This window comes from Hoplias malabaricus, chromosome 12 (genome assembly GCF_029633855.1).
Source record: "Hoplias malabaricus isolate fHopMal1 chromosome 12, fHopMal1.hap1, whole genome shotgun sequence".
Lineage (NCBI taxonomy): Eukaryota > Metazoa > Chordata > Actinopteri > Characiformes > Erythrinidae > Hoplias > Hoplias malabaricus.
The window spans coordinates 29,613,312-29,640,769 of NC_089811.1; the positions used below are offsets into that span (position 1 = coordinate 29,613,312).

The 27,458-nt window shown below is 39.4% G+C and overlaps 1 protein-coding gene across 5 annotated transcripts in view; it reads left to right on the forward strand.

The window, feature by feature from the left end:
* epha3 (eph receptor A3) overlaps window positions 1-27,458 on the forward strand; it is a 196,529-nt gene that overhangs the window by 79,042 nt on the left and 90,029 nt on the right. For 3 of the 5 annotated variants that reach the window (XM_066641188.1, XM_066641192.1, XM_066641193.1), the window contains exon 1: window positions 25,810-25,973. In XM_066641188.1, the coding sequence (XP_066497285.1) occupies window positions 25,889-25,973 (85 nt within the window). In that variant the 5' untranslated portion in view covers window positions 25,810-25,888. Of the gene's footprint in view, window positions 1-3,749; window positions 3,805-6,670; window positions 6,716-25,809; window positions 25,974-27,458 lie in introns of those variants that run through there. The other 2 variants (XM_066641191.1, XM_066641189.1) reach the window with 2 other exon arrangements.

Consider the following 27,458-nt stretch of genomic DNA (forward strand, 5'->3'; position numbering starts at 1 on the left):
TTGGGACTAAATGAAATAACTAAATGAGTCATGTAGTACCGTAGATCTGATCGACCTGTGTTGAATTAAACTGATCAAACTGATACTTGACAATCAGATCCTTCAGATGTGTGTTTTAGATTTTAGAAATACTAAAGGAAAGTTTTCTCCTGGGCCATCTATCTTGATATTCCAGCAGGTAGTGTCACAGTCACACAGCTCCAGGGGCCTGGAGGTTGTGGGTTCGAGTCCTGCTCCGAGTGACTGTCTGTGAGGAGTTGGTGTGTTCTCCCTGTGTCCGCGTGGGTTTCCTCCGGTTGCTCCGGTTTCCTCCCACAGTCCAAATACACGTTGGTAGGTGTATTGGCAACTCAAATGTGTCCGTAGGTGTGAGTGAATGTGTGTGTGTTGCCCTGGTTGTTGACTGGTGCCCCCTCCAGGGTGTATTCTCTCCTTGCGCCCAATGATTCCAGATGAGCTCTGGCCCCACCGTGGGTCTCCTGCACCTCTGCCAGCGTCCTCGTCTGATCTTCAGAGTAAATACATTTAATAGAACAAGTTTATTTCTTTACATTCTCTTTTATTTAATGTTAATTTTTCTTAAAAAAAAAATAAAAAAAAACTGGTGCTGTTTTTGAGGGGATGGAACGAATTAATAACATTTCAATTAATCTTAATGGGGAAATTTAATTTGATATACGAGCAAATTGAGTTACGAGCTTGGTCACAGAACGAATTAAACTATAAGTCAAACTATTACAGGACATCAATTTTGTGCCGTGGATTTTCCATATTTTCAAACATTACTTTTCTGCTGTGAGCTTTTACTGTGAACTTTGCTGACTTAGGTCTCATGAGAAAGTTGTCAAATCATCATTGTTAAAGTTTATGTTGTGAATGCCTTGTTTACGCTGACCAGATAAAAGAGGATGAGATCAGATATTCACTCGTATGAAGTTTAACAAATTGTTGACCGTGGTGACAAATATTGGAAACGAGCTCTACAAGTTGGACTGTAGACTTGCAGTGATCTGTGAAAGGCTCCATGTTGACGTATGTAGTGTAGACATCGTGTATGACCAAGTGAAGGAATTTGCATTAACTGTAAACTTATTACAAAAGAGACATTACAAAACACATTACAGAAGAAGCATCTGCTGATGAACAAAAGTCACCATCGTGGTCAGAAATAAACTGAATTCCATGCTCTGTGTCATGCCATTTGGTTATAAGTAGAAAAATATTTGGATATGTCAATAAATGACAGACTGTGACCTGAATAATTTCTCAGTGAAATATGCAGTATCTGTAGGTATTATGGGAAGGTAACGTCACTTTTTTATGGCTGAAAATTTCAAATTAACTTTAGCTGGACTTCACCAGGAGGCATTCAGACGACCTTTTATATGCCATTAATGGCACGTTTTGCAGCAGCAGCACCTCCACGTCATTAACATCTTGCTGTTGACATTGTAATGCAGGCTGAGTAGTGGCTGTCCTCTGGGTTCTGGTCCTGGCCTGATGTTACGGCCCTCTCGCCTCTCTCTGATACCGTCAGCACGTTTGTAGTTCGCTCACGTCCTACGCTTCCACATTTCGCCAGGCTCTCTGGAGACTCTGATCTCTGAACCTCCCCTCCACAGCCTCCAATCCCACCCCCAGACCGCACCTGCTGTTTCCCTGGCAACCAAGCAGGTGCTCCCTTGGAGTGGTCGGGTCATCTCCCCTGACAGCCGCTCCTCCAGCCGTTCAAAAACAACAACAGCAGCCAACTACTGCCCATCAGCACCACCACACACCATTAACATACTGGGGAAAAGTGAGGGTCAAAGTCACCTTCCTAAAAGTGCTCACAGTGTCCTGGGCAGCTTTCATCATGTGGTACACAAGGTGTTGACCAGGTGTAGTTTCATTAACACTAACAACTAATGTCAGTCATTGTTATTAAAATGAATGTTCTGTTATTATAAATATCTACTATACTGTCATTGTCTGAAAATTAAGAGTAGCTACATAACGGTAATTTAACAAGAGAAGATCAAAGTTCTTAAATATTACTGCATAGTTTTATTAGATTTTATTTTGGACTATTTCTATTGGTCCATCCATCATGATTTTTCTGTGATATTTCTTTAACTATTATTATTATTTTTACTTTAAACTTGGCCACTTGGTCTCGATGTTCGTCTCTGTTGCCAGGACACGTCCCAAGGATGTGTGGAACAAGCAGATGTTAATTCAGGAAGGCCACTTGTGACCCACTGGGCCAGTGGGAGAGGATGATAAAAACAACTCCAGCTTCATATGTAACATGCAATATTTGCAGCACTTTGATGTATAGGTAGATCCAAGGACACTGAAGAGAGTTATTTACTTATATCTATAGTGAAGAGGCTTTTGTGTGTAGATGAATTGCAAATCATGGGGGTGAACTGAGTAATGTCATAGTTATAAATAGAGCCATTAACGGTTTATGACAAAATGACTTTCTTATTTTGATGTTGTGGCCTCCACAGGGCTGTAATAGTCAGCTAATATAGTCTAGCAGTTGTAAAAGCAGTAGTAGCAATAGCCATGGTGGTAGAAGTAGGTGCAGTGGTGAACTATAACAATCAGCGCTAGGTCTGCTAGCATGCCTATGACAATATTTCTGGCAGTATTTTAGAGGTAATCAGGCATTTTTGGAGGTTCAAGATATAACATGGATATTTAAAGCTTATAAAATACTTTTTATGTTATATTTAAAAGATTTAAATACCTTTTGTTATAATTATGTTAATAAAGGCATTTCCACGTATTGAAAATCAGTACATATGTAGTTAATTCCAATGTTGTTTATCAACTATTTATATTAATAATTAAACGGACACATTAGAACTTCAGTTCTGCTTCTGAAGACCAAGGAGAGCTTATAAAATGTAAGAGAAACGTATCCCTTTTGGATGATTTTGTGTTTTTCTAAAGAAATAATACAAGATTACTCTAAAGAGTTATACAAGATAATTGCCACATTAAGCACAGAATGTGGATCTTACATAGACACTATTTTATTCTTATTTCACAGAAATCATTATGGCTTCACTGAAGACCTAGAAGACTGAGGGGTCTCTGCTGTACATTAGTAATATTAGTAGCAGCAGCATAATAGTAAAGGGAAAAATTAATTAACGTAGGAATTGTAGAAAGGATTTTACTGTTGAAACAAGTCCTATGACATTTTTTAGTACTTCACAGAACCTTTTTAATAAGTGTGAACAGTTCCCAGGCTTATTCTCCATTGCTCTTCATTGCATCTGGAAAAGAGCTGAGTTTCACCTCTGCCTGGACTTGAGAAGTTGTGTTTCTCTCTTTTGTGTAGCCTGTAATAGGACAGCTGAGATTGTTAAACCCTCATAAAATACGTTCTTTTTCCCCCCCTCTATTTTTCCATGAGGTCATGCACTGCCAAGTGTGTTGGTCAGTGAGATCAGGACCAGCTGAGCTCATGTAGGGAGGATTTGTTCGGTAACCTTCAGGGGCAGTGCACAGCAAGGTCATCTCAGAGTGATTACCCCAGTATCAGGACAGAACCACGCTAACATCATTCCAGCCACACGCTCAGGCTAAATGAGATCAGGGGGACCCGGGGCTATCCTGTGGTCTCAGTGTTGTGATAGAAGGCATGTTTGTTTCTCCAGGAGCATGGAGGCCTTTCCCAGGGGAGCTGATATCTGAGCATGACTGGGGCCGGGGTCAGGGCCTCTGATAAGGCCTCTGCTCTCTCTCCTCAGGGTCACAGGAAGCCTGCGTGTGGAGATAGTCTGCAGTGGCTCTAGCCATGAACAGGTGCTGATGAGTTCTGACCACTGTCACTCTGGACCACCATCATTCACTATTTGCCTTCAGCAAGATGAGTATATGTGAGATAAGTGTGTTTGTGTCCCTGTCTTGGGGGCAGAGAAATTGGCTTTGTTTAATTTGTTTTTTACCTATAAACTAAATTTTTAGTAAATTATCAAGACTAGACATATTGAGGGGATGAACTAGATACAATAGGGGGTAAAACAGAGGGGAATAAACTACAGTTCATGATTAATGTCTGTTTCCCTTTGCAATATTATTACAATGTTACAATATTGATTTTACAAAATACACAAATGTTAAAAATTTCAGAGAAACTGTAATTAAAAAAGTTTACAAAAGCTCAGTACATGCAAGGGGACATATTGTTTAAAAAAAAAAATATATATATATATATATATATATATATATATATATATATATATATATATATATATATATAATTTTGTTTTTTTTCTCTCCAGCGCAAGACTACATTATTTTTGGAGTGCATTCCAGTCCATAAACTGTGACGCAATACCATACATAAATTTTTTTGTTGTCTGTATAACTGTATAACGGAATAAAATGAGTAGTCATGCTACATTGAAGCACCGGCCTCTCTTACAGCAGTTCTCCAGCCAGAATATTCCTCTTTGATAAGTCTCTGTTCTGGAGAAGAGCTCTGTTGGTGTTTTGGGTTGAGATCCCTCCCTCGGTCCATCACAGTAAAGTTTACACAAGCATTGTCAGGTTTGAAACACAATAGCAGACATAAACACAGCATTGCTACAGATGTGAAAGCAAGCAAGTGAACAGAGATAACATTAGATTTTACCGGACGTAAAAATCCTCGAAACCCTTCTAAATGCACCATGACCGGAGACGGAGTAAATTAAGAGTAAATATTTGTGATGTATTTTAAAGATTGTGACAGCTCAGAACCCAGCAAGACTACAAGATGGATGCCAAGTTGGCTGATTTTCTTCAATGAATTATATTAGCCTATAAAAACTGACCCATTTAAGCTGGAACTAAACGTTCAAACATGAAAACTGTGAATAAGAAGCAAACGTCTGCCTCCTAAAATAACATTTAAGTTCATTCATTGTCTGTAACTGCTTATCCAGTTCAGGGTCACGGCAGGTCCGGAGCCTACCCGAGATCATTGGGTGCATGACAGGAACACATCTGGAGGGGGCGCCTGTCTTTCACAGGGCGACACACACTCACACATACGGACAATTTTGAGTCGCCTGTCCACCTACCAATGTGTGTTTTTTTACCATGGGAACAAACCGGAGCACCCAGAGGAAACCCATGTGGACACGGAGAATGTTTGCTTTTTTCTTGTTTTTCTGTACTTGTTTGTGTTGGTTCAATTTTTTTCAACCTGACAACCCATGTGAGCTTGGCGTCAGGGGAGGGGTCAGACAACTCTCAGCAATGTTTTGAATTTGGACTGGTGTAGCAATTTTAAACACTTGCTGTCAGAATTAAAATGTTTATTTAAAAATTAAGGCGACAAATTTTATAGACATATTTAAAACATTTGCCCCATTTTACCGAACTATCCATAGCCAAGACTCTGTGGCTGCAAACCTCTCTTTCAAAAACACCTATAAAATGGAAGCATTTCTTGATCAAAGTGTCACTTACAAGCAAATAGACACTGCTGAAACACCAATATCTGTAATATCCTTCAATATGGCATTAGAGGATGCCTACAAAGGGGAACAAATTAGTGCTTGTGGGAAAATTGGTTACGTTAATGAGCAAAGAAAAAGTTTTAAAATAATTAATAAATAAATAAGCAACAGCAAAGCGAAACACAGAATTATGACACAGAAGAATGTGAGATTACAACTGTGGTGCTGATGCTGTTGATGGACTATTTTTCTTTAATGTTAGTCCTCTATTTACATGATTTTATTTTAAGATTAAAGTTGAATTATTACAAGTAATACCTGCTGATGAATGTTATATATTCTGCTGATTTATCTACAAAAATGACGCTGTTTTTAAAATGAAAATAAAATGACACTCAAAACAGGGCTTATATCGCAATTAACAGTGCAATCTGTGATCAGTTGTGAAGAATTATTTCATAGCCTTAGTTTCATACATGCCAGTCTTGTACTACATTTCCATTTTAATCTTCTTAGATTGAGTGGCACTCCATATGCTGTGTTGAATATGCATTGGCACATGTGAACTCACGGCTGCTTTTATTTTTCTAACACATACTGTACCTTAATAATGAACGGGTCCTATTTTGATTCTCTTGCAATGTTTGTGCATGTGTGATCTTTCGCAATATGGCAGATTTGGTTGTTTTCCTGCAAGCTGGATGTCGTTCTTCTCTTTCTTCCAGTCTTATCTGCCTTTTATTTGGGAAAATTCACACTCTTGCTTAGGCAGTTGTATTTCTTTATTTATTTATAGCTTTGTTTCTGAAGTGTAAGTAGGGAAAGGCTTGGTAGGGCCAAAACATGTAGGAAGTGGCTGACAGGAAGTGTGTCTCCCCACCCCACAGGGCTTAATTAAGACAGCGAGAAAGAATGCTGGCAGACGGGGTGAAAAATATGCGGAGTGATGGAGGGAGGGAGTGTGAAGATGAGGTGAGAGGGGGCTGTGACAGTGACTCAGGTGGAGAGAAAGTGAGGGAAGGTGAGAGCAGTGTAGTGGAATTGACTGACAGAGAGGTGTTGCTTGAAGTTCATTAGTACAACCATAAAAAAATTTTTTCCCCAATATATGGTGCACACTAAACACTACTGTGTTGCAATCTGATCTCCAATACTTGTGTGTGTGTGTGTATATATATATATATATATATATATATACAATTTATTCTGTGATTATTTTGCAGGGTATGAAAGGGATTCAGAGGAGCAATTGCCATCATGCTTTAAAGGTACATTACAGCATTTGCCAATCCAAACTGTCTGTGCCCTGCTCAAATATAGGTTTTGTGTGTGTGTGAGATCTGTGACAACTTTCTCAGTGGTGTCCAACAGTACGCTCAGAACAGAAATTCTTTCTATACCTAACAAGTTCCTGTCTGTGCTTTAATGTTATTCCAGCAGTATTATATTACAATTACAAATCCATGATTACACATTTTTGTCTGCAGTTCCACTTTCAGATGAACTATTGCATAGCTTTATTTGGTTTTCCTTACCCTCATCTTACTTCACTGGGTGATGGAGCAGCCAATATCTGCATACTACTTGACATTAGCCTCCAGAGAGCTGCTCTGCTATTAGCATTGTTAGCCTCCGTGCCTAGGAGCTCACTCTCTGCTGAATTACACACATATATCTCTCCGTGTCATCCAGCAGTGTGTTTCAGTGTGAGCTGGTCTTCCCATTTCCACAGAATCGTTGCTCTTTACTCTGTGCACCCTCTTTCACTCTTTCAGTGCTAAAAGCTCATCCCACTTTTTTTCCCCACTCTGTCATTAACGGATCACTCAGGGAAAGGTCACAGTAAAGAGTTAAATAATTCACTGGGAGGGAATGAACTCTGGCCTCTAAATGAAATGATCAATTTAAATTGGGAATGAGTATGACATTATGGTTAAACAAGGCAGTGCTTATAATTCTTTGTGACATGTGCTATGACCCCAGCTAACACATATTCAGTGCTTGTCTTCTCTCATTCTTCCATCCTCTGTTTTTCAACGCTCATTTCTAAATCTCCCTCGCTGTCTTTTGCTCATGTTTTTTAATTTTGCTCCCTGGATGCTCCTCCATGTCTGTTCAGTGGAGATTAGCTGTCAGTGGCTGGACTTTACATTGCCCTAAAGGTATTGTATGAAAAACAATGAAAAAAAAATCCTATATAATATTTACAGATAAAAAAAGGAGCAAATAACAAATATCTCTTATCAGTGTAATTCAGTGTAAGTCTCCAAACATGGCTCTGCAAACAGAAATCATGAATGACACAAAGCATTTACCGCAAGACCAACACACCCTAGTGTTTAATATTCGCACATGTTTCCACATACACAAGCATCGATGACCTTAGCAGGATCTCCAGGAAATCTCATGGATTGCAGTACAGTTCACAGAACCATTGCAAAAAATCATGGTGTCCAAAAGCAATAGTCAGGGCTGCTCAGCGCTATTATGTGGTCGCGTGGATTACGAGTATTTGAGCTGGATTCATTTAAATGCATTGAAATGGAAGGCATGGTAGCTTTAAGTACACATTTTAAAGGTAATGAAAAGCAAATGTTCCTCCGGTCTTAATGGCAAATTCCCCCATACCCAGCTCAGGACCGTTGTCTCGTAGCTTCTGGGCCAACCCCATGCTGTCAGGGGTGTGTGAAATATGTGCTCTCCTGAAATGTTAGAGTTAATTATTTTCAGTCATGTTGCATTAATAATAGAAGACTGAATCTAAAATAGGAAAACCTGAGATAAGTGAGCAAAGACTCTTTGTTTCGACAGGCATTATCCCCATCAGTGTGGACAGAAAAGTAGAAATCAGCTCATGCTGAAATTGTAGCGTTGTGTTATTCTTTATTATTACTGCAACAGCGTTTTAGGGAAGCTGTCATAAAGCAATGACTACATTAGATTTTGGGAATAAAATTGTATAGTTTAAGAACCTAATCATTTATTAAAGTAATTTAATTCTACTGTGCATATGAAAATAAAACTTTCACGTTTTAGTATAATCAGAAAATAAATAATTTGTGAACAAAATTGCAACAGGAGAAATATGAGGATAAAGTCTAATATCAACAAAGTCGTAAAGGTCAGATGAAAGTGACATTTTTGTTGCTGTATATTTATTTGTGACACTTGAAATTATAACTTCAGCAAAGCCTCAGTGTTTTTCATATTAACATGTGAAGGTCTCGACTGACCTTAAAAATGACTTCTCAGCGTATTGAATTTATACTCAAAACATTTGACATTAATCTCTAAATATTATGACTTTACTCATGAAATCTACAGTTTCTCTTGTTTAAATCTCCTTAAAGTGATGTCCAACCTTTTAAGATCTGATACACCCCTTTACTTATTGAAAGTCGTTTGATCAGAGATGTTGGACTAGTCATATTTTGACAGTTTCTGTGCAAAAAGTCCTGCAGTCTCCCTGTCTTCTAGGTCAGCACTCTGGGATTAACTTTAGAATATCACCTTCTCAGCCCTAAAGTGAGCTTGACAGCAGAATTAGTGTTCGTGAGAGGCGTGTTTAGCTGGTGCCACGACAGTGTAACAGTGTGTTTCACAATTGCCTTGAAGGCATCTCCTATTCGCTGCACATATTGGACTAATTGCAATATTGGTAGCCCAGACATTTAACTGTTTCTTAGAACACAGTTAATCGCCCAGACTCAGAGAGTGTACTAATTATCTCTTCAATGTTTTCCCAGCAATGCTGAGTAATTTGGAAGCAATTGACCTCCTGCAGTTCACTGGCAAGTGAAAACATGTAGGCCAGTTCACTAATGACCCAGGCTAACAACCTGGCTAAACAGATCTGCTGTCTCTCCTCTGCCTCTCACTTCAGCTCCAATTTACCATTAGATACTTGCGTATGACTGAAGCATTCTATTTTCTATTGTTCCTTCTGTTCCCTTTATTAGAGATAAACTGATAGGAAAATCTGACTCTTGTTTGGGAAAATGTACTTGTTAATTTAAATTCATTAGTTAGAATGAATTAGGTTTAAATACAATAATATGCCATGGACATAGCACTGAAACACAGAACTATCCTACAACTCTACAGATTTAATCTGGACTTTTTTTGTGACGGCCTTAAAACCTTCTGCACTAAGCTATTCTGTGTATTAGAATAAAAATAAAACACAAATGTATACAATTTAAGAGTACATGGCTTCTATAATGTTTTAAAATTATATATAGGGGAATTATGAAATAACATTAATTCTATACTATACATCAATTACTTTTTCCATGTACCCATTACTTTTTAAAAACTACACTTGCAGTTAAATAGCTGGCAGCAGGAAGTACCTACCAGTGGTGGCTGAGAGAATTCTGTTTATTACTGACTCACGGTCAATAGTGGTTGCCCCTGGTTGACCTGTAGCTATGACTATATGTACAATGGCAGTTGGCATTGGCTGACTGGCAACTGTAACTAGGTACCCTGTCTTGCAGGTGGCTACCTGTCTCTAAACAGTCCCAACCTTCCTTACATCCCTGGTATAAGATGAAGTTCATGCTTGTTTCTAAAATGTGACTTTAATGAAGATCTGCTAAAGTAAGTAGACAACTATTTGGGTATTAGTTGATACAAACGGCAAAGAGAACTAAAAACTGGACCATGAAAATTTCTTGGCTTATGTAAGGTTTTTCCTGAGAAGTTTCTGTCAATCTGCTGTACATAATTCAGCTTTAATGCATTAATGGCCAGGGAGCCAAATATGTGGAGTAGTGTACAGCAGAAATATTACACAGGAGTAGGTTTGTTTGTTTTTTTTTTGTTCCCCCACCTATGTGTAAGCTCCATCTTTCAAAGCAAGTGTCTCTGAGCTATGCTGATGCTCTCTAACAGATCGCAACACTGACTGAAACACTAGCTGTCCTTTCTCCTTGCTGTTGTATTCTGAGAGCAAAATAGAAGCGAGCGTACCTTTGCATTTCAGAGATGTTTCACACTCATGCTGTATTTGTTGTGTTTTTTTTCTCATTGCATAAATATTTACAAACATAAACAGCGGCTGAAATGTCAATATATATGGGGGGGGACAGGACATTACTGTGAGTGAATAACAGTAACATGTTCTGGCTGTAGATGAGAGGAGGCTTTTTACTGTACTGTCTTTGCTGATTAATGTTGAGAGGTTGTGTTTGTTCTGTGATAATCAAACTCAACATTGTACCTGTTTTGCATCTGTTTTCATGATGACTGTAGGTCATGGCCTTTGCAAGCGGCCCCTGCTGCGCGGTAAACAAAACAAGACAAACAGAAATGAATAGCTTAAAAGATGGCCTTGCATTCCAATGTAGGATCTGGTGAGAAAGGTGCCTTAATGATAAGTGGGGCTTTAAATCCTCAAGGTGCTGGTGTCCAGGCTTAGTGTAGCGGAGAGTGGTCGGACTGGTGGGGGACAGCTGTGTGGAGGGTCGGGCTTGGCACGGTGTGTTTCTCATTAGACTTGTGTTGTGTAGTTGTGGAGGAGTGCCATCGCGGTTGGACGTATGTTGAAGTCCCAACTGAGCTCTTAACCTGGGTTCAGCTCAAACGCTCCCCTCTCCATTGCAGCTCTTCACCCACCTGACAGATGTCAGTGTGGGCACTTGTCTTGGTGTCTAACTGTATCTTTTCACTCCAGTATCTGTGTTAATCCCAGGCCTGAGATTTTTAGTGTTTGTGTGCTTGCATATTTGCAGAATGGATTTAGCCAGTTGATATAAAATATACCAAACATATTAAATCCCATCCCATGCAGTGATCAGTTCCTGGAAGGCCATCATTGGTGTGGCATCTACAAATTGTAATCAAGCCCACCACTGTGTCCAAGGTTATTTTGTTTAGGGATGTGTCCCACCCTCAAGTGATATCTTCAAATTTTATATTCATTACTGATTCTGGGCATTTAGGCAATTGTTAAATTAATTGTTAATTGTTTTAAACACTTGCAGTAGACGCAGCAACAAGATGGAGACATGAGCTTTACACATACACTGGAAAAACCATACCAACGTATGTGTGCATGGCAAACACTCCCTAATTTGCCTAGAATCTACATGCGTCAAAATATATAGTTTGTTTGTAAGGAAAACTTAATATATTTACACTTTTGCAATATTGTCACTGAAAATGAATATGCATATTGCGCCAGAATCGAGTTACCTTTTGCTCCATGTCTGCGCTCATGCGTAAATCTGGCCTTCAGTGTTCTGCTGTGCCATTTTAATATCTAAAGATTTTTTATCTGGTTCACTTGGTCCTGCTCTGTTTCAAGCCGCTGGGTTGGAGCCCACGTGGATACGAAATCAGAGCCATGTCTTGATTGGGTCTAAAAATAAATGTTTGTCCTTTTCAGTGATGACCCCAACACTGATTTAAATTCTTTTCTCACTAGGCTCGGATGTGTCTCACTTAAAGGGCGGTTTTAAACAGATAAAAAACACAAGAATGGAAAGGGATGCTCCATAAAGTGAAACGAAAAACTAATGCAGGTGTTTCCCACAAACATTTTTAAAGGCCAGCAACAATTATGACTAAGTAATATAACTTGTTTTGTAGTCAGTGTTCCTATGGTAAGTTTCATGTTTTTCCTGTTACCCCTGCTTCCTCGTTTACTGTGAATCTCCCTAAAAATGACTTACTCACACTTGCATCCTGCGTCCTCATCTCTTTTGTCTCCTATATTGTTGCAGTTATAGACATGTTGTTTAGGTTTTATCACCTCCTTTGTCTATACATTTCTATACAATACACTATTTCAAGTCATTTTTTTAACTTCCTGAGCAAATGATCTAGATAAGATTGAAAGAAGTGGAATACTTCCTTAAATGAAAAAGAACTAGTGGAGTGCATGGCAGTTTGATGGTGAGCTGTTTACACTGACTGGCTCCTCTGAAGGCTGAAAGCTGGTGTGGTTTTGTGAGAGGGGGCTCACATTCTACACTGTTGGACATGTCGTCACACCCCCAGATCTCACTTCATCCATTTTGACTAGACCTGCTACTATTATACACATTCAATTTGCCTTGTGCTCATCCTGTTCCTACACAGGACAGGGGCAGCATACATGCACATCCTCTTACAGTAACTCATCTTACGTAGCCGTTTTTATGTTTGCCACTGGCAGAAATGGTCTTTGGCTTTAGGCTGGTTTGAGGATTCTAGTATCTTTGTTTTATTGGTAAGAGTGAAGAAAATGGTGTCACAGACTGTAGTCCTGTGTGCGTAAGATTAAAATTAAAGTAAATGTAGCCTAAGACTAGCCTTTATTACTTCAAAAACAAAGACTCAAGTAAAAGAATAATTGGCATACAATGTCAGAAAAACATGTCTCTCTGGTGGTACCCTCAAAGGTATGTATTTAATGCCTTTAGTTAGGCAACATAACTGTTCTATGTTCTATAATAATTGTACATTTTAAAGTTTTATATATATATATCTATATATATATATGCCTGATTTCATCTCCAGGGTACTTCACTGTTGTTTTATTTTACACATTTCTATGATAAAATCTTACAAATATTCACCTTTCCTCCTGGAAAGGAGAACGTAAAGTACTTAAAACATAAAGGAACAGAGCTGGACTTTAAAACCACTGTTGAACCTTAAAGGAAGACTTACACTGTTTGTACATTTAGGGCACAATGACGTACCCTGCCTGTTTTCTGGCAGTGTAGCAAAGACTGTTGAAGTGGTTAAATTACTAGAGTGGAGAGTTCCAAATAGAAATGTAGTGGTACTACAGCTTACACTGTCAGAAAAGTTGTCGCTGTGGTGGTACCTTCAAGGGTTCATATTTTTACCTTTAATTAGGGAACATAACTGTACCTTATTTTATTATAATTGTAGATTTTAAAATTGTGTTGATTTCATAAGCTCCATTTTATCTCCAGGACTTATAATATGTTTTGGTTTGTTTTTTTTATTTGACACAGTTCTGTAATGAAAGATTACAAACATTTATCTCTTCTTCATGAGAACAGATTGTAATGTACCTTTAGGGAACACAACAGGACTTTTCAACACTGTTGTACTTCTGATACCACTAATGTACCTTTTTTTCTGAGAGTGTACATTAACTTTTGTTGTGGATTGATTCAGTAGGATGTCTATGTACACACTCCGAAAAAAAGGTATGGTAGAATTAATGTTTTGTCACTAAAGGTACAAACAGTGTTTAAAGGTCCAGTTGTTTTCCCTAAAGGTACCTTACATTCTGTTCTCTTGAAGGACATGTTTTCATTATAGAACTGTGTAAAAGAAAAAAACATAAAGTCCTGGAGATAAAACTGGGTGTATGAAATCAACACAATTTAAAAATGATAGTAGAATAAGGTACAGATATGTTCCCTTGTGGCTACCACAACAGTGTTTCTGACAGTGTAGTTTAAACATTTTTGTACCATATAATTATTTGTTGTTGTTTTTTTTTTAACAAATCTTTAATCTTCCATATTTTCTAACCATTTTTAAAAATTGCTCTTTCTTGCTCTCACCCCATTCCCTCTTTGGCAAGATCAAACGATGTCTGAACAATTCGTATAGCAAACGAACCAAAATGAACTTTAAATGTGTAAAGAATAGAGGTAGATTACAGATACTTACCATCAGAGATGCTTTCAGAGGAATAATGTTTTATTGGCACAGCAGTGTTTCAAAAATAGAAATTATGTAGCGTCTGTTATGTTATCTTCAGTGAACAAGATGATAAAGTGCTGAGTGAACTCCTTGGCCAACAATGTGTTTAAAGAAAAAATACATTTCAAAATATTTGAAGGCTAAAACATTCCAGAACTAATCTGAAACAATATCTTAGGCTTCAGACACTGTACCATTTGTAACCATTTCACGTAAACATTTTAAAAGTATTAAAACATTCAACTGGTTACAGCTAACATCGCTGTGAATATTTCTGATTGTGTAAATGTTTTTTTTTCTTATTAGATCACACTGGATGGCATGATAAAATGATAATTTGCAAATCCAGGTGAATATTCTTTACTCATCTGAGTGTTAAGCTGTAGCAAGTCTGCTGAACCATGTTTGTACATGGTTTGTGTAAGTGAGAGTTTTGTGGTCTTTATTGTCTTCGTCACTTATTTAGCTAGAGTTACCTTGACCAGCTGCTCCACTGAACTCAGCCTGAAGTGTCCAGCATGCTTCAAATAAAACTTCACTTTCCTGCTGAAAATTAAATACCCAAGGAAGTGTGTTATGGTGGGCTTTTTTCCACTGTGCATGCAGCCACAGCACCGCCACTCAATTCCACTGTAACATTGCACAGTATCTAGGATCTTCAGGAATTTAGGAGCTGGCAGCGAGGTAAGATGTGTACTATATCTAGTAAAACACTGAAGTTCCAAGTCCACTCAGAGGATGTGGTAATCTCTGTGAGATATGTGTGATATCTATGGCTGTTACATCTGTCAGATCACTATTACATTTGCCACTATTTTCACTGGGAACTCAGTCATGAAATGCATCTTTAAATATGAACCTGAGTATGTTTTATGCATTCTTACTCCCTACACTCTGTGGGCTATACTCACTCTTGTAACTGCATAATTATAGTTTCTTTACGAGTGAATACAGTTATTAACAGTATTTACTGAATGCTGAGCCTTTTAAAATCAAATTAAATCTAGTTTATTATCATATCATATATTTACACAGGCGTAAATGTGAGTGATAAACATAAGTGCATAGTCCCTCTATTTAGTACATTAAAAAAAGTATGGTATAGTCACATAACTTTTGCTATACAAACCTGTTACCTATGTATTGCACTGTTAAAATGTACAACACATTAACACACATAACTAAGAAATATGCAGATAGAGAGCTTAACATCTTAATTTTCAAGTTTCCTCTTTCTGTGCTTCACCTCTTAATAAGAATCGAAGTGAAGGTGAAGCTGTCGAAGTACGGGGCTTTACTCTCTGTGTACTGTGTTGCATTCACAGGCTGTGAGAGCTGTAACCTCTTATGGGTTGTGACGAAGGGGCAGTAAGCTAATATGGTAATGAAGATAAATACTGGTAATCTCCTCCCTGTCGAAAAGCATAGCTCTTGACTGGCCAGAGAGAGAGGGTCTAATGTTTGTCCAACAACAGGGCTGTGCTCTGCAGGGAGTCGAATCCACAGTGCCTCGAGACCCAGATTCCCAAACACAGCCACAAACAAACACTAAACAAAGCATGATTATTAGAGACTGCACCCTCAGCTTTCTGCTGCGCTCCCCGGTCTGCAGAGCTGAGGACCGTAAGCTAAGTAGCATGTGTTTTCCTGGGTTACATGCAGTCGTTGTCTTTTCAAAGCATTTGAGGTCTGGCACGTTGCCCCTGACATGTCTCGAAACCTTGGAGCTAAAAATATGTCATGTATGTCATGATGCAGTTCACGTTGAGTTAAACCAGAACTGGCCATTGCTCCGTGCATCCCATTACAGACAGCAGCATTCTGGTGAAATCTGAACTTCGTTCCAAAGATTAAACGGAACAGTTCCTTGACTCCCAGCAATCAAACTTTAAATAAACAGCCCCGGAGGACTGTGAGGATTTGTGAGCTCTCTTGGCGGCCAGTTGAACTGTGCTGTTGTGCTGGGCTTGGGTGTGGTAGGGGGTGGTGCTGTTGAGTTCGGGCTGAGCTAAGGTGCACGTCCTTGTTAGCGGACCCTGTCGCTAGAAGGGGAGAAAGTCACTGAGAGACACCTCCCGCTCGTCATTGGCCCAGCAGAGGGAACAGCACAAGACAGCTGTAATTATGCTGTATTCAGTTAATTACCCCCTGAAACCCACATCTTTAGCGGAGGTCCCCTTGAATATGCAGATGCTGCTCTGTTGTAATTAACTCTGCTTTGTAGGTTTTCAAGGGCTCCTCTTCCCTTGGCCTCTGATTGAGCAGAGCATGCCCAGCTATATTTAGAGAAAACTCTGGGGCTTCTCAGGGAAAAGCAGGGGGGAAAAATGCAAAAGCGCTGAGCTTTGTGTCAGCAGTGCCAGTTTTGGGTGTCTCCTGAGCTCAGTGCTTCAGTGCAGTCTTGCACTCGCCCACGAGTCAGCCTTGATAAATGTAAATGCCATCAACTAGACAGGCTATAATCATGGGCCTCGTCTGTCAGCTTCTTGTTATTAGTTGATAAGATTACTTTCAATTGAGCCCAAATGATTGTTCGCTTGGCAAATTGCTTCAGTCGATTAAGTGGGAGGGGAAGCTATTTTTACTGAAAATGCTGATATGCGCAGTAAATGGTTCTTGTAGGTTATAGAGCATATCTAAGGACAGAAGAATTTTCAAACTGTTGTAATGTGACTAAATCACCACATCTTTGGAACATCTCCACTTAATGTTGGTGGCAGTACTCCTGAGTATTAGACTCAGCAAGTCTCAATGCTTTATAGTCAGTCAGCATTGCCATTTAGTTATTCATTTTTTTTGAAAAATTATGCAGAAAAAATATTTCACAGAACAATATAAAAAATTATTTTTTTTCTTTGTGTATTTGCTTTCTCTTTATTACAGCTTTCATTCTTTTTTCAGTTATCAATAAACTTTTCCCCCCTCTCATTACAGCCAGTGGACAGGCCTATAGCCTAAAGATATATTTTCACAGTGAAAGGAAGTTCATAAACACTTCTGAATTTATTTATTTTTTCATCTGAAGCAACAGTGGGCTTTATTTTTATCTCAAAGACGAAAGGTTAAAGTGCTGTTTATCTGATGTTTTCAGTTACATTTTCTTAGCTTCTGAAAATCTTTTAAAGACCCTCTCCAATTAAGTGTTTTTTTTTTTAAATGACTAGTTTGTATTTTTAGTAGTATTAATGTTTATTTGTAATTAGTAAGGGGCGGCACAGTGGTGCAGCAGGTAGTGTCGCAGTCACACAGCTCCAGGGGCCTGGAGGGTGTGGGATCGATTCCCGCTCCGGGTGACTGTCTGTGAGGAGTTGGTGTGTTCTCCCAGTGTCCGCGTGGGTTTCCTCCGGGTGCTCCGGTTTCCTCCCATAGTCCAAAAACACACGTTGGTAGGTGGATTGGCGACTCAAAAGTGTCCGTGTGTGTCTGTGTTGCCCTGTGAAGGACTGGCGCCCCCTCCAGGGTGTATTCCTGCCTTGTGCCCAATGATTCCAGGTAGGCTCTGGACCCACTGCGACCCTGAATTGGATAAGCGGTTACAGATAATGAATGAATGTAATTAGTAACATGCCTGTTTGGTATATTTTATATGCTACACTCCTTTTAAAAATGATTACTCTTTAAGAGTTCTTTATGGGGAACATATTGTGCTATATAGAACCATGAACATTTAAAGAGCCCTTTGTAAAATTAAAGGTTTCTTTGCATTGTGAAAGCGTTCTTCAAGTTGATGGAAAATGTGTTACAGATTTGACACCTTTTTGAAAAGGGTCCTATATGGCACCAAAAAATGGTCCTTCTATAGTTAGAATGTCAATGTTGTTACAATAGAATAACCCTGTTTGTTGCCATGTAGAACCTTTTTCCTAACAGTGCTATATAGAACCATCTATAGCTAATTCTTTGCTGCCATCCGTTTGAAGAACTCTTTCATGATGCAAAGAATCATGCAGATGTGTCTTTGATTGCTCAAGGCCATTTTCTTTACCAAAGGACCCTTGAAGAAGTGTCATTTTAAGTGTGTAGGCAACATGTTGTGAGCTAAATTAGCAGTCAATAATATATCTGACTATTTTTGATTGGATACTGCAGTGTACCAAAGACAGTCTCAGGTGTGTTTAGCTAGTTGCTTGTATGAATGTTAGCATCTCACTGAAAGAGGACATAATGTCATTGACTTATTTTGGAACAGATTTTGTTTAGAGAACACAGCTGCAAATCATTGGTTCCAATATGGGAGGAATTACAGTGGCAGTAAATAAGAACAGAGCCGATATTAACTGATATTTTTAGCATTGGAGGCTTCTGTGTAATTTTCTGATAAATATGGTTTCTGTTAAATATGCTTTTTTGTCTGACTCAAAAATAAATATTTGACTTTTACTACCGTTGTGATGGGAAATGGCCTCAGATATTGTCTCAGTATGCTATGTGCGTGAGGTTGTATGCTTGCGTGTGTATGTACTGGCATTCTTTTTACCCTTTTGCATTTATAGTGCATCATTAGATGCAGATCTGTGCCATTTAGACTTTAAAAGTGTAGTAACCTCCAGTCATGAACACCAGATGAGTCTGGCAGAGTGCTTGGTGGCAGAGTTGTAAGTCTAATTAAGGGAGCAATTACACTCTGCTGTAAATGAGGAGTAGACATAGCTAATTGCTTCCGAGAGGTCCCTTTTTTCTTAATAATTTGCCTCCAAAGTGGTTTGGCATCAGGCTACTTTATTTGAAAGGAAAATACGTATCACAGAGTCAAAGAGAATGGACATTTCTATTAAGCTGATATCCCCAAAAAAGTTCTTTACTATAGACTCAGTGGTTTTGGAATGTAGCTTTAATAAATGTAATTGTCTACAGAGTAATCACAGAGATGCCGTAATGTATAACCAAAGCCTAGAAGACTGGTTTATATCACTTTTCTCCATCTCAATATTTGGCCTGGGTGACTGCAGCAGTATGATGGTAAATCAGTCACGTATAATGAAAGGCTATGATTAATGAATTGGTGAGGGATAATTCTCTGACTTTGAGCAGAAGCTGTCCAGGCAAAGAGGCTATGATCCAGGCTGCTCTCACAGTGTAATAACTATTGCAAATTTATGGTAGAGTCCCATAGTATCAGGCTTATGTAAGCACCCCCTGGCTTTACAATCTAGGGAACACAGATGTGCTCAGCGAACAGAGGCTTAATATGCTATGGTCCAATAGCATGCTATTAGGCAAGGTGCTTTTACAGAGTAGGCATATGATGTGAGCTGTATGAGATGAGGCCTGTACTTCATCATGGCTGCTTTCACTAATCTCTTAGGATACCTTCTGAAGGCAGGCTTCTTCAAGGTTTAAAATCGCCATGATATGAGGATTTACTTGGTTCTACATAATATAAAATGTAAATAACAAGCTCAGTGTTGCCATGTTTAATTTTATTCTGTAAGCTTTACAAAACTATGTGCAAGTTAAATCAAGCCACTTCTGATACTTTTTTACATATTCATTTAAAATGGTTTCTTCGAAAAACTATTCACTGAAATGTGATTCAGGGAACTGAAGGTGGTTTTCTGTTGCATTGCTTCAAATCACATTTTCTGTCAGCTTTTAAAAAGGTTTAAGTGAAAATATTCTAGAATATTATTTATGATCATGTGACCATTAGAATTTAAATCATTTTAAATGAAAATATTACCAGTTTGAGACAGAAACAGTCCATTTTAACTTGCAAATAGTTTACGTATTCATCTCAAGCAATGCTGTGACTCAAATTCCTGCTCAGTTTTGATGTATACTGTGTTTTCACCTACTTGTAATTTGTCAGCTTCCACAGCCTTTGGGGATGAGTAACACTGAAATAACATCCCATTAGCCAACCACATCACATAATATGAAATCACTCACTGTCGAAGGAAATCAAACACCAGGGCTGTCTCCATGTGCTCTTTAACCCCTCGAAATACCGTAGTGTATTTTGCAGAGTTTGAATAAATTAATGAAATAAATTAAATATTGAAAACAACTCCACTCCCCAGTTTCTCACTGATTGCAACTGGTTCACACTTGTGATTAAGTTATAAATTTGTGGGTACTTGCCTCTTTTTAGTTGTTTGCAACAAAATACATTAATGCCAAATTTAGGTTCACCTTTTAAACTAGTAAATAGGCTCTCTTTTGTACTGAAATAATGAGCCATGATTTGGGAGTATGGGATCAGTTGAATAGCAAAGATAATGGTCCTCTTTTAATGATGAGTTGGGTGGGGCCCTTGGCAAAATTTACGACAGAATAAATGCAATGCAACTGTTATGTTGGCTGGCAAGACAGAGGTGCCATTCCAAACTCTGACTGGCGTACTCCATGAGCAGATGGTGGAGGGATGGCATCCAGACAACGCTGGCATCCCCAGTACAATGTGGCACTACAAAACTGTGAATCTGAACTGCAGTACAAGATGGAAAAGAGGTCTTCCTAGCAGTTATAAGGCAGCGTGCCTCAGTGTCTTATTGTTATTTTTTGACTGTAAGTTGACAAGTTTGATACCCCTTTACTGCTTAAATCAGCTTTGCTTCAACAGAATGAGTTGTAGCATATTTATAGAAATTAGTTATTATGTCACAACAGTTTTATGAGTTGATTATTAGTCCATCTTGCTTCAAATCATGCAAGTGTGTCCAAACTTTGCACTGCTTGTTAGAACCTTATTACTTGACTATAATGAGATCATCAAAAGTAATTCCATCTAACTTTCACACGCTATAATAAGAACCACACATGGCAGTCTGACGGAATGTGCGCCTCTAGACGAAACCTCAGTGCCATCAAGAGAACCAAATGTTGTTTCCCTTCTTTTAACTGCCACGTCTAATGGTTTGCCTCCTTGTTTAGCTTTTCTTCACTAAATCACACTCCAGGCATGTTTACTTGTTGAACAGATTGTTAAATTTGGGCTCATGCTCCATGACGCTAGCAGTTTTGGAGGAGGATGGTGATGTGAAATGACACTGGCTGATTTTGTGCTTGTGGAGAACTCAGTCTGGTGTTGGTATGTCCCCTCAGGCTGTCTGGGCTTTTGCCCAGGTTTGCTGACAAGATTCTTGCTCTGAAAACCTCGCTGTCCAGGATGGGAAGTCGTTCAGTCGCTGGATTTCTACCAGATTGTTTTCTGGCAGTTCTTGAAACCATTATCACAAATAATCAAGCTCATCACCGTCCTGTAAGAGGTGACCACAAGACAAGGCTAAAACATATACACCATTTTGAAATGTACTTGGTTTTTTCCCAAGAAAAGAAATGTGGCATAAGCTTTTTCTTTCTTTTTTTTTTGCAAAGACTGACGTGATGAAAAGGGGAAAAAGGGAGCACTGTGTGGAGCCCAGTGTGAGAACTCCTGAAAATGTGTCAAGTTTTTCAGCAACATTTTGCTGTTCTTCAAGGCCTCTAAACAACATTTTCTATTTTGCTCAGATATTCATTTAAGCTACTTGTAAGGATTAAAGTACAGTTATTCCTCATATAAAAAGTTGTGTTCTGATAGCTTGCTGACAAGTTCATTTCAGAAGAAAGTTAGGCATCCAGCTCTGTGCAACCCCAATTCCAAAAAAAAAAAAAAAAGTGGGATGCTATGTAAAATGTATAAATAATATAGATTAAAATTAGATATAGATTAAAAAATAAATATAGATTAAAATTAGAGTGCTCTGATTTGCAAATCTCATAGACCCATATTTTATTCACGATAGAACACAGAACATTCCTGGTTCTTTTTTATTGTTTCATGATGCACCAAATGTTTTTAATTGGTGAAAGGTACAGACTGTAGAAGGCCAGTTCAGCACCCGGACTCTTCCTGCAAACCCATGCTGTTCTAATGGATGCAGTATGTGGTGTATCGTTGTCTTGTTGAAGTATACAAGGCCTTTCCTGACAAAGACATTGTGTGGACGGGAGTGTATGAGGTTCTAAAACCTCTGTATACAGTTCAGCCTAGATAATGCCTTTCCAGATGTGTAAACTGCCACACCATAGGCACTAATGCAACCCCATACCTTCAGAGATGCAGGCTTTGAACTGTGTACTGATAACAGCTGGATAGCCCCGCTCCTCTTGAGCCTGCAGGGCACAGTGTCCATGTTTTCTTAAAAACTTCAGTTTTATTTATCTGACCGTGTTCATGATAAAACTTTAACTTGTATTTGTGGATTGCACTGAGGACTGTGTTCACAGGCAATGATTTTCTGAAGTGCTCGTCAGCCTGTGCAGTTATTTCCAGTACAGAATGGGGCCTGTTTTTAATGCACTCCCACCTGAAGGCCCAAAGATCACAAGCATCCAATATTGACCATCTGCCTTGTCTGTTGCGCACAAGGATTTCTTTTGCTGGTATTGTGTACTGTATGTGGTGGTATGTTCAATGTCTTTGCAAATTTACGTTGAACGTTTTTCTGAAATTGTTCCAATTTGTAGATGCCGTTTCTCACAGATTGGCTAACCTCTGCCCACCTTTGCTTCTGAGAGACATTGCCTTTCTAAAATGCTCTTTTTATACAGTCATGTGACTTTGTTGCAAATTGCTCCTCCAGCTGTTTATTAGTATCACTTACTTTTCCAGGGCGGCACGGTGGCGCAGCAGGTAGTGTTGCAGTCACACAGCTCCAGGGGCCTGGAGGTTGTGGGTTCGATTCCCGCTCCGGGTGACTGTCTGTGAGGAGTTGATGTGTTCTCCCGTGTCCGTGTGGGTTTCCTTCGGGTGCTCCGGTTTCCTCCCATAGTCCAAAAACACATGTTGCAGGTGGATTGGAGACTTAAGAGCGTCTGTAGGTGTGAGTGAATGTGTGTGTGTCTGTATTGCCCTGTGAAGGACTTGTGCCCCCTCCAGGGTGTATTCCCGCCTTGCGCCCAATGAATCCAGGTAGGCTCTGGACCCACAGCGACCCTGAACTGGATAAGCGGTTACAGATAATGAATGAATGAATGAACTTACTTTTCCAGGCTTTTGTGACATGCATTGCTGCCCTGAAATGGTAAATTTGGTCTTGATTTTAACATCTGATGTTCATTCTTTGCTGTTATGAATAAAATATGGGTCAATGAGATTAACATATTATACAATTCTGGATTTTTTTTAAATTTGCATTTCAGGTGGAATCCCACACTTTTTGGAATTGAGTTTCCTGTTAGCCTACAATATATAGCACTGTACGGTATTAAATGCTGGATGAAGGGGAGGTAGTAGTGGGAGATGGTGGAGATGGGTCATCAGCAACAGGAGAAGGAGGGCAAGGTTTAACATCTGATGCTAATGGCACTGGTTCAAGTTCATAGCAAGACTCGATTATCCACACTCTTAAAGAACCAATCTGGTAGTGTCTGGGCAGTGGCTTTCTTCATTAAGGATGAGACAGGGTTAGTGCTTCGAATGACTCATTTAAACAAATTTTAAACAAATGGACTTGTTAATTGAAGGTTTGTATGTTGTGGAATTATTCCAAAATATTACTTAAATGAGATAAATGAGAAATACAGCTCATATTGTTATTTAACCCCTTTGATGGACATTAATGAGGTTGAACAGTTAAGTTGGCACAGTGAAAATGTATATAAACCCAAATAAGTTTTATAATATAAACAAGTAGTTTTTTTCCATGCATTCTTATAATGAAACCACTATAAATGGAAATACATTCATTCATAGTCTGTAACTGCTTATCCAGGTCATGCCATGGTGCATCTGGATCCTGCTTGGAATCACAGGGCGCAAAGTGGGAACACGCCCTGGACAGGGAGCCAGTCCATCACAGGGCAACATGTGCTCACATATTCACTCACACCTATGGACACTTTTGAGGATCAATCCATCTGCCAACATGAGTTTTTAGGCTGTGGGAAGAAACCGGAACACCCAGAACAAACAATCCCAACTCGTGCAACCCCAGAAAAATATCGTATGTATATAAGATAAAGTTTGACTGCTAGTTCAACTCTGAAACAAAGAACAAAACAAGCCTGTGATTATCTTTTTAACAATGCACTGAGGACTCCATGCCATTGTTGCACTTACTTGATTTATATGAGGTTAAATTCCATGGGCTTAGTGCTATTTTGTGGTCAGAAATACAGGCCTCCATTGCAGATTGTACTTAAATAAAGCAATGTAATGTCTGTATGGTAATGTAGTACTCTGTTGATGTATTCATGATGGTGTTGTATGGTGCTGTCTACAAAGCAGCACTTCTCTTCATGTCCCCAACTAGCTGTTAAAGTAGATTTATCTGAGCTCGCTCTCCCAGGCTGGATAAAGCACACACTCCACCCAGCAGCTGTTTAGAATTGTATAAAATGCACGTATGACATCACAGCCATTCTGTCTCTGTATAGCAATGAGATTATTAGTGGAGTTGTGCTGAAAGAGCCTGATGCTCTGGATGTTTCGTTCAGTCCCAAAAAAGAAAAGAATAAAAAAACATTTTAAATAAAAATAATAAAATAATTGCAGCTGAATTAATATTAGAGCTTGTGGTCACTGGCAAGAATCTCCTTATTCTGAGAACTTGAGAAATATGATTCTGATTGGTGAACATGGATACTCTAATGCGCACTACTCCAAGAGACTGCTAATGTGCACATTCAACTCCATAGCTTATATACTCTTCATAGAAACGTACTGAGAGACTCGGATGTTCCTAAGGTCACTGTGTGCAATATCTGTGCAGCAGTCAAACCGTTCTCAGGAGTGTTGGAGCTCCATCCAGTGCCTTCAAGATGAGTGGCGTTTGGGATCTGGAAGTAGTCCTCCAGCAGCAGTGCCTGACCTCACTAATATTCTTGTGGATTAATGCGATTCAGTCCTAACAGACATGTTCCAACATCTAGTGTAAAGTCTTCCCAGATGAGTACAGCTGATACAACAGCAAAGGGAAGACAACCCGCTGCTATTATTGGGATTGTGTGGGTAATATTTCTGCAGTGTCCAGTTATGTGTTTGATTCTTTAGTTTTCTTTTTTTTTCTTCGTTTTTGTCATCTCTGGTTGTATCCATCGATCTTGTTTCTGGCCATCCTCACACACTGTTATTGTTTCTTTCAGTAAATATGATCTTTTCCTCCTATGTCTAAAATAAGATGGTTTCTATTGGTTTATCTGTGCTTTGAGTGAGCGAGAGTGAGTTATCTGTGTTTTGCTTGTTTTCTTTGTGGTCCAGCAGATTTTCTAAAGCCTGCCAACACCAGCAAGTTCAAAGGCATTAACATTTTAGCTGTCTTGCTTTTTTGTTTTACAGCTGTCACACCTATTTAAAAAAACAAAACTGTAAAAAGGACCTTTGTTTTTACACTTCTGAGCATTGCCTGAGAGTCTCGGATCAGTATGTGTCTTCAAATGTTTGTACATGAATTATAACATGGAGCGTCTTATACTGAAAAATAACAGTCAAAGTTATCGCCTTTTGAAGCTGACTAAATGGCAGTAATGTGTAGTGATGAATATCCAATATCTGTTCCTCAGCTAGGGCTTTTCTGATCCTGACTCTGTTGGCCCTCTGGAGATGAGTCGACCTCTCCTGAACTCCTGGGCTATGAAGCTGTGCGCCGAGGGCGGTAGGACCCCGCGGAAAGGGGAGACAGCTTCGGCACGAGTGCGCACAGACTCCTCCTCGTCTCCGGTGTCAAACTTGACATCAGCCTCTGAGCCGAGAATGGTAACTTGTGTCGGGATCGAAGCCCTCACATCAGTGGCATGCTTCATGGAGTTATGTGCCTCGCGCTGCCCTCTGAACTGCCATCATGGACTGCAGCAGCTTAACACTTTTCCTTTCCTTCTTCTCGCTCGTTTCCCGCGCACTCTCCAGCCTTTACCCGTCCAATGAAGGTAAGGAGCCGTTTGTGCGAAGAGGCGCGAGGGGAAATGCGAGTGAGCGCTTCACCTCAGGTTACGTCCCGGACCCGCCGCGACTCTCAGTGCGTGCACGGCGTCGTCGCTTTAGTCTCGGGGTCGTCCTGACACAACTGACTGCATGTGACATTTGGGAGGCAAACATTGTCTGTGTAGTTAGTTCTGTGTTATTTTCTTAAGATCGGGTCAGGAATTAAAGCACCTTTCGGTTGTGGAGTCGGCAAGTGCATAAATGGAGTGGGTTTTATTTTTTCTGAGAGACACTTCACAATGAGTTGCCGTCAGTTTTGACGCTAACGCAGCGTTACTGGGATTTTTAATATCGAATGTCGATTATCGAGTATCGAATGCTTGTCCTTTCAGAGAGAGACTGTGTTGACACTAAACACAAATGTATGGAAAACCCGCCGGCGTCGAGGACCGAATTATCACATTGTACTCACTCTTTTACCTTCCGCATCATTTTCCGGTTCATTTTGACTGTGCTGATTTTTTCCCTGTTTATTTGTTTGTTTGTTTATTTATTTATTTTTGACTACACTTTTTGTCTCTACGAAGCTCCACGCGGCTGCTGTCTAGCGGATCTTTATATTAATAATAATAATAATAATATCTAACAGCCGAACAGTCCTCACTGCTCACCAAGCCGTCATTCTCCCCTGTCATCTCAGTACACACCACTACATTTCAGTGATGTTTTTTTCTGGTTAAAATGTTGTGATATCAGACTAAATGCCATGTACAGCGGTGGTGAAGCTGATCAGAAAAGGCTCAGTTTATGTCGCTCCTGTGTGGAAGACCCTGTCGCCTGTCTGTTGACTAACTTTATTTTCTCTTTAATAAACTCAGTGTCACACTCTCACACGCCTAAATGCCAAACTCATGTTGTAAATAACATATATTACCCTATTTACTGTTTTATACCTGAGCCCGGGTGAGCTCGAGCTACGCCTGTCTCTTTACCGCGGCACCATTTGGGGATTTTCACAGCCAATAACAGACTGCTTAGTGGGCTAACAGGGTGAAGTAAAAGTAAACGACACAATAGCGAAGTGTGCTGTTTATGGACTGGGCAGTGGTGTGGGGTGTTGTGTGATTTACCAGAGGATTGAGGCGGGTTTTGAAGCAGTTGACTTTCTGCCGTTATCCATTCCGAATTATTACACGCTCTTCTTAGACTTGTCTGAAAAAATAAACCAGTTCTTTTGAGCGATGAAATAAACAGTTTTTTTCTAATTTCTCTAAAGCGAATGACCCCTATTCAAACAGACATGAACATATGGACCAGCGTTCACAGTCTGATAGGCCATTGTTTATTTCTTCCGTGTTCGACTAACGGGCTCCACTGGAAATGGAATACAATTAAACTACACAGGAAAGAAAAAGTACAACCGGGGTATTAAAATAACTGTACACCGCTGTTATATTTTTCCAAATCAAAAAAGTTGTAGCTTAATCGTT